At 37.0% G+C, this 12638-nt stretch overlaps 1 protein-coding gene across 1 annotated transcript in view; it reads right to left on the reverse strand.

The window, feature by feature from the left end:
• Positions 1–12638, reverse strand: part of FANCC (FA complementation group C) — a gene marked incomplete at both ends in the record, with an annotated part of 68189 nt that overhangs the window by 8607 nt on the left and 46944 nt on the right. The window contains 4 exons of the mRNA XM_082013377.1: positions 584–665; positions 1480–1555; positions 6227–6326; positions 9787–9839. Coding sequence (XP_081869503.1) covers positions 584–665; positions 1480–1555; positions 6227–6326; positions 9787–9839 — 311 coding nt within the window. The remainder of the gene's footprint in view (positions 1–583; positions 666–1479; positions 1556–6226; positions 6327–9786; positions 9840–12638) is intronic.

A 12638-nucleotide genomic window follows, 5' to 3' on the forward strand; every position in this document is an offset into this window, starting at 1 on the left:
ATGCAGACAAACACTAGCAACTGTTTGTACAAAAAAAAGCTAAGGGCAACAGATCAGAAACATGGGGTGTCAGCTCAAAGAGCAATGTAACAAACAATACTGCAGTCTAGCAGTCATATCTTTATGAAAAAAAATCAAGCAGCTTGGATGTTTGCACAAACTTGCAGAAAGTCAATACCATCTCATTCATTGTATTGTGCCACTCACAACAGGCTCTCTGCAATATTAGTTGCTTTTCTGGTTGGAAGAATTCTCTTGTTATTCAATCCAGAATCAGTTTTAAAAGTCTTTTGGGAAAAATGGGAGAGCAGGCAAGCAAGCATTTCTGTTCTACAGCTAGCTATTTGCTGAAATGAAAAGAACAACAAGATTTAGTTTATTCAGAGGCTTATTGGTCAGGTCTATAGGTGCTACAAACTTCAGGTTCAGTAAGTAATCTAAGTTCCAGTCTTTAAAATAAAGCTCTGTTTAGAGAATAATAAGAAAATGGTGAAATGTAACCACTAAAGACTTCAAATGACATGACCTTTCACAAAGGAACATACGCAAAGGACAAAAAGTTAGAAAATATAGTACTGCTTACCTAACGTTTGTATCTTCTACTAATGCTTTGAGCATATCCGAAATGTGTTTCAAGTGTTGAGACCAGTGTGTAGTTGGCAGTTCTGAGGGGGGAGGATGAAAATAAAACTCTTAAAAGTCTAGTTTGTCCAACTAGAACAGAACAGTGAAATTAACCATATTACGCTAGCATTAAAATTTGTGCAACTTGATTCAGTTATCACAAAGCATTTAAAATTTAATTTTAAAATTTCCCAATTTGCAACAGTACCTATTACTGTGTTTCCTAGAACAATCCCTTGACAAAGCCATGTGAGGCAGTGCAGCTAGGAATATTCAAATGAGGCTGATTTACCTGTGTGTAAATGCTACCTCAATATTAATATATAATCAGTAGACTAACATTCTCAGAGGCTCTTGTACTGAGCTGAAATTATTGCTCGTGAAAAACTGTACCATACTGAACAGTGGTTTCTTGATCTATAAAAATGAGAAACCTGAAATAAAATATTAGGTCTGCCATCTGAAAGATCAGCAGAATTCAAGCTTCAGAGACAAACAGCAAGGGTATTTCTTGTAATATACACATGAAAATTCTCATAATGACAATTTCTATTATTATAAGATAAAAATGTTTAGTATTTTTACAATCTCGGTAACTTGTCTTCATTCATACAAAATTACGCACTCTTTCTTTGAGTTTAATTTTCCTTAAAATTAGATCTCTATTATTGTTACATAAGAATTAGATATTCCTGAAAAAAAAAAAAAGAAAAAAGTATTATTAAAATTGCTAGGTCAACACACCTTATTTAGGAAATGGCAAAATTTTATCTTCATCCCCTCTAAAGTTACTTTAAGACATATACAGATCATGCAGGTTGACTAATGCTGCAAGTATTTAATGAAGAAACTTACCAAAAGGACGTCTGAGTAAAGCTGTTACAAGAGGCTGGTAATGGTAAGGGAAGTAGGCCTTCAGTGGAAATTTATGCTAAGATACAAAAATCATTATTTTAAGAGCTTTCTGGTCAGTTTTCAAAACAAACTGACAGTGAACAATCTCATCTGAGGTAGTAATTAGCAATACAGACTGAAGCAAGGGAACACAAAAGTAACTCTACATGTAATTTTAGGATTTTTCATAATGAAAGATGGGGGATACTTAAGAAAAGCCTGCTTAGAGAAAGTAATTATTTACAGATTTTTAAAATCCATGCATTAAAAAAGATTCAGAGTATGAAGAAAATTACATCTTAACGTTCTTAGGCTTTTTCCCTGTAATCACAAAAGCCTTCACTCTTAATATGCAGCAGTTAAAAGACACGCTAATTAGTGTAATTTAATTTTCCAGTGTAAACAGGTTAACAGATCACATTAAACTAAAAACTAGTAACAGCCACAAAATCTGAGGGTGTGATGTAGATTATTGCCTTATGTTCAAAAATGGAAACCTAAAATTTTTAGGATCTGATTCATCACAAGGTAGGGTAGTCATGGATAACAGACTATTTATCTGGGTATATGCAATTTGTATACTGTAAACATTGCTGCTCTTGCAGTTGAGACTACCAGCAGCATGCCTTTAACGTTCTTGTTCTGCAAACATCTACTACAGGCATGTCTAGTGTGTAGCATGCATATGCAAGTACAATAGGAACTACCTTTGAGGTGGATTGAAAACTGGATGAATGGTGGGGCCAGAATGTGGTGATCATTGACGTCAAGTCTAGCTAGAGGCCAGTAACTAGTGATGTATGCATATATGTATGTATATATACGACCCAGGAGTCAATACTGGGTCTAGTCCTGTTTAATGTCTTCATTAATGATCTGGATGATGGGGCACAGTGTACCCTCAGCAAGTTTGCGGATGACACAAAACTGGGAGGAGTGGCTGATATGTCAGAGAGTCATACTGCCACCCAGATGGACCTTGACAGGCTGGAGAAATGGGCTGACCGGAATCTCATGAAGTTCAACAAGGAGAAAGCGTAAAGTCCTGCACCTGGGAAGGAACAACCTCAGGCACCAGTACATTCTGGGAGCCAACCAGCTGGAAAGCAGTTTTGCAGAAGAGAACCTGGAGGTCCTGGTGATCACCAAGTTGAATATGAGCCAGCAACATACCCGTGCTGCAAAGGCAGCAAAATGGTACCTTGAGCTGCATTAGGCAAAGGATTGCCAGCAGGTCTTGCACTGGTGAGCAGCCACTCCGGCAGCCAAAGATGGAGTACTATGCCTGGTTCTAGGCTCCTTAGTACAAAAGGGACATTGACATACTGTATTTTTACTGTTCAACGAAGGGCCACAAGGATGATTAAGGGACTGGAGCATCTCTCCTATGAGGAAAGGCTGAGAGAGCCTGAAGAAGGCTCAAGGGAGATCTTATGGATGTATATAAATACCCAAAGAGAGGATGCAAAGAAGATGGAGCCAGGCTCCCTTCAGCGGTGCCCTGTCACAAGACTAGAGGCAACGGGCATAAACTGAAACACAGGAGGTTCTGTATGCATATCAGAAAACACTTTTTTTTAATTTTATTTTTTTACTGTGAGGGTGACCAAGCCCAGAGGGGTTGTAGAGTCTCAGTCCTTGGAGATATTCAAAAGCTGACTGGACACATTCCTGAGCAACTGGTTCTAGGTGGCCCTGCTTGAGCTGGGGACAAGATGACCTCTACAGTTCCCCTCAACCACTCTATGATTCTGTCATTTTGGTCTTCAAGTCTCCATACCAATGACCTTAGAACTCTTCTGTCTCTTTTCTTTAGGAATAAGAGACTATTATCAAATAGATCATCTCTTGAAACACAGACTAGGAATACAGACTCCATAAAATGTGAGAAATTCCTAAATCCAGTGAAGACCGTATTTAGTAACTCATTTCACTTGGGGCATACATGCATGCATCTTAAAAAAAAAAGCCACATTCTCTCTCTACTCATTTTTTGTTCTGTAAACAACAGTTACTTGAAATTACAGCACACTAATATATACAGTATTCTCAGACAGTCTATGTATCATTGGTATGGTAAGACTCTAAGAGTCTACTTGTCAAGTGGAATTAGGTTAATTAAAAATTAATAATCCCTATACTAAAGTATGCATGTAGCCAATTAGCTTGCACCAAAAATCCCCGTAAAAAAGCAGCCCGTGACACAGTTAGTAGTAGCCAAGACAACCCACAGCATGAGTTACATATCAAAACAGTACTGTAAAGTAAGTGAAAACCAGTTTTCAGCATACTGTTGAAGCGAAGAAAAAATGTTTGCTTCCTATCATACAAACACAGTATTTTAGGCAGTTCTTTCCTTACATAAGCCATCACAAAGTACAAAACAAGGTACAAAGAGACAGAATGAGTTTGGATGTGGCTGGTTATCATAATTGCCATGATGTATAACAGAAAATAAAAGTTGAACACTGACTTAAAATATTTATCCAGCTATTTAAAACAAAATTCCCAGGTGAAAACCACCAACAGTTCTGAAACGATCAAGGGAAAATAATCCTGGAGTAAATTATAATTTCCATCAAATAAACCCATGAACTTTAAGTTCATAAATTGACAAGTAATGTGACCTAAATATCCTTAGGTCAGCTTTCACTACCATCACAAACTTGAAGGAAATCTGCTTGTAGAAAACATGGAAAGGATTATTCCAACAGTGATCTCAGTATACCCATTCTTAAATCTCTTATTCAATGACTACACAAATGGTCTTTTTTCCTATGTAGGTTTAAACCCCATGTTCATTTGTACCTTTTTCAGTCTCCCAAAACACTGAGGAAACAACACTGTTCCTAAACCCTGTTTTTTCACACTCCTCAGCTTTTTTCTGCCAAACCTTGTTCTCTCTAAATGGTCCACAAAGTTATTAGAAAAGACAGGTATTTCTGACAGCTGCCACACTGCAGCAGAGAATCGTTCTCCGCCTAACTTGCAAACCTGTGCAGCCGCCAGATGTGACCTGGTTCTTTTGAAAGTTTTGTGGATACATCTGTTTCCCTAGCCTTTTTTCAATTAACTGTACTATAAATTCCTAAGGTCTCAGATGACCCAGCCAGAACTCTCTTCATCCTCTGTCATTAATGGTTTTACCATTCCTCTGTGAAATGCTAACGGAGCACATTATGTCCTGTCAAGGGCATCCTGATACCACAAAGACGGGTGCCTTATGAATATATGTAATTATTGGTATAACAAAAAAATACAATCTGATTGAAACAAAGTATAGGAAACAGTCTGTGCCTGCATTTTTGTATGCCAACTGTGAGTTAACAGTACGGTTGATTCATAAACTGTGAAACAAGGGATTTTAAATTCTAATACTGAAAATAATACCTTAATTAGAGACCCATGTATTAAACTGTATACAAGTTAAATAACTTCAAAAGAAGTTAAATAAACTTCAAAAAAGTGGGCAATAGTCCATGTTGCAATGCCAGCAGGTGAAGGACTGTCACCCTGAAGCAAATGCATCACCTGCACAACAGGATTAGCTCTTGAACGTCTGACGGCTGTTTACTTCTGTTCTCCACCCAGTCACCTCAACCTGGGGCTATACAATGTACTACTGCCAGGTAGTCAGGGTGGCATAAAATTAACATGGACACCACTTACATATTAAGCAAGACAAATGCAGATTCACCCTTAATTCATATTGCCTGAAGCGAGAAGACAGAGTCAGTCACACTGCTAATTAAAGGACAGTACATCACAACTTCCAAGAAGTCCCAACATTTTCTTAACTACCAAGTCCCCAAAAAGATGCAAAAATCAAAGGAGCTGGAAATTTTCTTAAGTCTAAAGGGAAGCTATTAAATGATAGGATACTTTCCAAACTTATGTCATATGAATGGAGCCAAACAAAAGAGTCAGGATGTGAAATGACAGTGTGATTTGGGAACCTAAAAAGAAGTTTGCAGCCTATAAACTAGACAAGACGTTTGCATATTTCCATTTTGAAATTTAAAAATGAGAAACTGATCCTGCTTTTGTTTAAATTAATACATAGAAAAGTAATTCTACTTTTAATTCACTTCAGGAAGACCTGTATAAAGATCTGTGCAGAAGAAGAGACACTAAGCTGGGAAATTTGAAGCTTTAGACTGAGGAAAAATTTGTGAGAGGCCACTGTTGAAGACCAGAAACTGAAACCAGTATATATTCTGTGTCTTTTACCTTTTGAAAAGACAAATATGACTATTTGGTGTCTTACTTGCAATTATTTGGGGGAATGGGGATGGGGTTATTATTTTCGTTTCATCTATTATCAGAAACCCTGCTACTGCAAAAGAAAAATGCATCTAAAGTTCTTCATCCTTTCTATCAAAGATGGATGATCATGATCATGTTCACTATACAGGCAGAAACTTCAGCACCAGGGGAACTGCCCCTGTGAAAATCACAGCTTAGGTTGCAGGATTACTCCAGGGTGAAGTCAGGTAAATTGCTTTTACATATTGTTTTCACACTACAATTTCATTCACAAGTGAAAATGTTTGAAGTGAACTTTGGCATGTATATACAGCTGTAGAGAGATGCTATTATTCAGCTCATTGTATTCAGTTACCATTCTTAACAGTAGAATTGTTCTTTTCTTGTGAAATTTCATATGTTTTCACTGAAAAGAAACATTAAGAAATAATTCTTGACTAACCTGCTTGTTTTCATCCTGATGAGCCTGAAGGAAGAGCTGTGTAAACACCTGTATTATGGTCATAACTTCTGGAGTTCCATCAGTTTCCAGCAGTGCATTCCTAAGCATTGAGAAGTTAGATTATGACAGATCAGATAATTAGTCTGCCCATCACACCACTGTTAATTGAAATGAAGAAAAAAAAAGTACGTTCTTTTTATACTGTAGATTCAAGCTGTGTCTGAGCTCATTATGCCAGTGTGGAAACTGATAGAAATACTAACTTTTTAAATTTTATTTTTACTTTTAAAAAAATACATGCAACTCCTACAAATAAAGTAGATGTAGTGAGTATATACAATATACATGCAGACACACATAATTTACACTACCAATAGGGGTAAAAAGTGTAAAATTGAAAAAGAGACTACCACAGCTTTATTATGCAAATTTGGCACCTGAACAGTCTTACTGGCTTCAGAGCAACTATCCCATGCCTACAGTTAAGCATACTTCAGTGCTTTGTGGGACAGCATCCCAAAGGCCATTTCAAATTAGAGATAAAGTACAATGTAGTACAATTTCCTGGGATATATACCTGGAGGGAAAAAAAAATTAAAAATCTTGACTTAAACTGTTAAATGTAACACTCCTACTGGAGCCAGGGAAACAAACAAACGTTGTTGATCAAGTTTAAAAGCTACATATTTTAAAAAACAACACAAGGAGACTGAACTTAAATAATAGAGCTGCTGTTCAGTCTCTGTGACTCAAGCAATGAATCAGAAGCACAAACAGAATGAGTATACACCAAAGGTGTACTTTAGATCAGTAATTGCTGCAGATCTAATTAGGGACCAGTGCATTCCGATGTGCTTTCAATGATGAAATCATAAAAAAAACCCTCACTCTGGAGGTTCAGGAAGATGAATGTTTTAACTGTCCTTCTGTAGGGCATAATGTAACCTTGAGCAAATGGAGCAAAGAAACATATGGGGAGCAAAGTGTAATTTGCATTCTCTTATTTGAAAGACATATTCAAAAATGTTCACAGTAAGCTGCCACTGAGGTAAGTTTTTTATTACAGAATTGTTTCGTTCTTTCCATAATGACCTAAAAGATAAGAACAGCTAACACTTTACTGTGACAGACAAATTTCACAAAACTACAGGCACATACAATCACTAATATCAACACAAGAAATAGTACACAGAAGCTCAAGACAGTCTAGGTGTGTGGACACCAGTATACCCACACATAGAAACAGGACCTGCATTTGTGAGAAAGATTGCAATTATTACAGACAATAACACAAAGTCAAGGTTTTCTTGCAGACATTATTATTACTTCTGTACAGTGTACTCCTTCAGTTTGAGACCAGCTGTTGCAATTACAGAAAAGAGAAGCATTAAAATTGGAAGGACAGAATAAAACTCTTGAGGTTTTCATGCATAATAGAAGTATATCCTTGTAGAATCCATTTTAAGAAGGAAGAGCCCAGGCCTGTAGCGATAGGACAAGGGGTAATGGTTTTAAACTAAAGGAGGGTAGATTTAGAACAGATGTAAGGAAGAAATTCTTTACTGTGAAGGTGGTGAAACCCTGGCACAGGTTGCCCAGAGAGGTGGTAGATGCCCCATCCTGGAAACATTTGAGGTCAGGTTGAATGAGGCTCTGAGCAACCCGATCTAGTGAAAGATGTCCCTGTCCACAGCAGGGGGGTTGGAACTAGATGATCTTTAAAAGTCCCTTCTAACTCAAACCATTCTACGAGTCTATAAAATAAGCTTCTACTTGGGAAATAAAACCGCAAGTTAACATGCCTGAGATAAAACAATTTAGCACAATCAACCTCAATAAAAAGCATGCAAATAGCAGAAGTTATTTCTGAAAGAGACACAATGCTTAGATCTGTGCTTCAAACAGAATATGAACTCCCAAAATAAGAGCAGTTTTCTGCCTGGTGTAGAAACATAACACAGTTTCCAAGCAATGAAGTATAGCTTCTTTATCAGCAGTTCTCTAAAATCTCACATGTGACTGTATCTGGAATAGTACCTTAACATCTGCACACCACTTGGTAATAGTTGGAAGGATGTCAGAGAAATACAACAAAAATGGACATAAAGCTGCAGAAACCAACTGCTCTGTAAAAGCCAGCTAACATATACAGTTTCACTTAATACCAAGATGATCTGAAACATAGTAGTTTTAAAACATATTAAGGGTTTAATACCAACAATGTAGAGGAACAAGCATACTAAGTAGAAACAATGGAAATGAAACACGGGAGCAGAGATCTAGGCTGAGCAACGGGAAAACATGATGAATCTCTACGACAATTTGGAACATTAATACAAGTGCAAAGTTTTATTAGGAAATAGTCTGCTGGACAAAGTCCTGCATTATTTGAGAAACAGCATCTCATCCATTTCTAATGTCTACCAAATGGAAAGGGTGCAAAAGAGTTATGTAGTCTTGTGTTATTTTTAGTAAATATTTTATATACCATGGCCCTAAATAAACCAAGAAGCTTGAACAAATTTTGTCTCCTTATACCATCACAATATACCGCCTCCAGCCTAAGACATTATTACGGGTCTGTTGAAATCACATCAATTTTCAAGTGCATTTTGCTTTGGGAAAGTGGCTGGTCTCAACTATTCAGAAGATGTTAGCTGTGCTCAGACACCAGACCACAGCAAGAGAAAGGGCTGCCACAGCAATAGCTGCCAAGTGGTTCCGCTCTCACAATACAGCAAAGACTCTTCTGCTAGTGCCTGCACAAACCTAACGTGCACACCAACACACAAACGCCCCAACCACATCCACCTGGGAGCCATTTTTTCTTAGGAAGGAAAACACTTGATAAACAAAGAACATCAGTCACTCAACACATTATCGTATTGAAATTATAATACCAGTAACCCCAGCAGTAGATCAGTGATTCTATGATTCTTCAAAAGAACAATAAAATAGTAAGTCAAGTTGAAGTGAAGAGAAAAAAAGACACTGAAAACTGAGTACAAAGGACTGGAAGCCTCCGCGTGGTAAACAATATCTATCGCTTCAAAGTAATCTTAACACATTCAAAACCAAACCATTATTAACAGGCAGATCAATAGTTTAATGTCATTAAGAGCATATCCGATATCAATCCTGAAGACTATTAACATAATGTAAAAGAGGCTACACTGATAAATGCAAATGTTTTAACTAAATTCCATCTTCATGCTGGAACAGGCCAAGCCATTCCAGCATTTATAATTTTCACCTCAAAATCTTATTTCAGCCACAAATCTCTACTGAAGTGCAAAATAAATTATAAATTTTAAAGGCTAAAATACAATATAGTCAACTGTATTAATTAATTTAACTTTCATGTAAAGTTGACAAGATTTTAAACATTCTTCATTACTCGCAGTATATTACACAAAAGGAGACGCTAGGGCATACAGCTAAAGAAAGAGACATCTTGAAATTATAATACATCCCTTATTATAATACTCCTTCTCATGAAGAAATCCTCAACGTTTAAACTGATAATGTGAAACACTTCCCACTATGATTTCAATACTTACTTGAAAATTTCATTAACAATTCTGAAAATGGCAGGATGGCTTGCTGCTTGTGGCTGTTGATAAACAAATGAAAGGAAATTAGGCATTAATAATAAACAATTCAACAACTGCCACTGTATAATTTACAGCTTAACTCATGGATGCTATTACACTGCAATTATTAAACTGTAAATCTCAGATCAACTCTTACTAAACCCTCAGATTTTCTCAGGATTAGGTTCTTCAAAATAACTGCGTCAAAGTCATGGAATGAGATCCACAGCGATACCAAGCATGCTAAACAGCTGATAAATGCAAACACCTGGGATCTCAGACTGTTTATGACAGCGATCACTACAGCTAGCAGATAGAAAGAACAAGTTGTTGCACGCAATTGCTAGAGGCAAGAGACAGGGAGCAGATTTACAAAAAGGTTTTCTCTCCTCTTCACAGACAATCCCTTTTGGATATGCTTTGAGATTTTTACTACATCTTCAAAATTAAATTCCACCTTTGTCTTTAGTTCTACCACACACATTTTGGTCCGAGACATTTTTTCACAGTATTATCATCTTATGTGAATTTGAGTTGCTAGTACAAGCTAAATATCTCATGCCTCCAAATGTATTTTTTTGAAAGTAGTAAAGCTTCTTATTATGCTACCACACAAAAGACTGTTTTAAGAAAGTTGCATCTTTAATCATGCACTAGTAAATATATTACTTTCTAATCTCATACTGTTAAATTCTAAGATTTATTAGGCTCTTATAGTGCAAAAAGAATAAAAAACTAATTACACATTCCCCAAAGTATATTTGCCTAAATTAAAAACCAAATGCATGCTTTCTGCTTCTGAGGTTAGCACCTGAAAATCTGATAAGAATACAGTTCTTGAACCACCTGCATTTTTTCTAAAATACATTCTATAAACTTCAGGATGCATGGAAGGAATAGCACTTACAAATGGCATTTACTGTAACAGCTTTGAGTGCCTGATGCACTATTCTAAAGAAAACCTTTATGCATGTGTTCAAGCTAAGAAGTACCAAATAGAGTCAGATTTTTTTTCTTTTTAATTGCACCCAGGCAGAATGAGGACTTTACTCCATATGATAATTTCAGAAAATAAAGACACAGCCTTTAATACAAACTGCCTAGAAAAGCTCCTTGTTTCTCTCAGTTGTCTTTGCCACACCAGAAATACTAGGTGGCACCTCATTTTCATGTTTTACCACACTTTTTCTGTCACAAGGCTGTAGCTAAGGTGTCCTATTGAACGCATGCCATCTAGTGTTCGAGAGTATTTACAGCCAGTTGTTTGGTCGTGTGAACAACCTCGTACAGTTTGGTGCAAGGCTCGTCTCCAAACTTCCACTGCTAGAGGGAGAAAAAAACCACCTGGCTGGATGAGAAAGAAAGAAAAAAAAAGAAAAAAAGATACGTTCATCTCTCGTTTTTAAAAGGAAAGCTTGGACTAGACGATCTCCAGAGGCGCCTTCCAACTCATTCTGCCGTTCCATGAGAACAGTGGAAAGTGAGAAATCTGTTTTTCAGTCCCATGGGCTAAATAGTTGAATTCAGCCATTTCTCCTCTGTCTTCTCAGACACTCTACCTACCTTTGCACACATATTTCTATGATGACGTACCAACCCACTTTTGCTTGCCAGGTTGACCATAAACTATGAAGTGTCCATCATATCAAGATCAAGTCATAGTTCATTTGAAGAACACCAAAATAAATGTGCTGTATGCAACCCATTCCTGCCAGACAGCAGCAATCTATAGTACTCACTACAAGAAACCACAGTTAATAGCTCCCAGTATTTAATCTACACTACTGAAATCAATATGAATTTCACCACTGGGATTCGAAAGGGAAAATAAAAAAAAAACCATCCCCCCCAAGATTTTAATTAATGGACTGCACAGAAATAATCTGCAAGCACTCAGGGTAAGAATGTTATGACAGCACAAGAGTCTCCAACGCAACTTGAAGATGTGCCTGTTGTGTAGCAGGACTAGAGCAAGCAGCATGATTCTTCTGTAGCTAGCAGCAATTCTGGAGTTTGGGAGGGACTATCAGCTTCAGGAGGGACTCTCATGTTGTTGACATCATCTCCTTATTTTTTCAAAATGAAAGGGCATTTTACAGTTCAATAATTTTGTCTGCGACTACACAATATTTTTCAGAGAAAGCTCAGCAAACCAAACATACTGTCTTACCAGGAGCTTATTCCACCACTTTTAAAACACGCACAACATATACAGCACAACACACACTAAACTAAAAAGACACAAACACAGGGAACTGCGGCTGCATGTGCGGTATCATGATTACATATTTTAAGAATGTGTGCCTCTTCAGACCCACCCCACCCCCAAGCACTGTGATTTTTGAAAGAAATAAAATAGGAGAAATATACTGTAGCATGAAGTATTAGACACACAAATTCTATAGAATTAATATACTTTTGTATCTGTATTATCAGAAAGAAGACTCCTAAACAACTAGTTTATAATACAAAGCCAGAACTGAATAAAGACATAAGAAAAATACATTGGTATCTACAGGATGCAAGTAAACGGCACAAAGAGGAACAGAGTAATAATCATGTACTGCATTTTATTCACATCATAGAACGCTCTGTAACAACCACAAGTACGAGTAAATGTAAGGAAACAAATTGTGCCCAAGATCACGCAGCAACAGATTTGAGGTGGTAACACCACAAATACCAGTTCTCTTGACTTCCAGACTCACATGCAATTAATTGGACACAACACTTCTACCGCTAAACACATCTAGCCCTAAGAAACTAAAACACGGCTGTATTTCAAATGTCTGTATTTCCAAATTATTTACCTGTATTCC

This window comes from Phaethon aethereus (genome assembly GCF_964289735.1).
Source record: "Phaethon aethereus genome assembly, chromosome: Z".
NCBI classification, from domain to species: Eukaryota; Metazoa; Chordata; class Aves; order Phaethontiformes; family Phaethontidae; genus Phaethon; species Phaethon aethereus.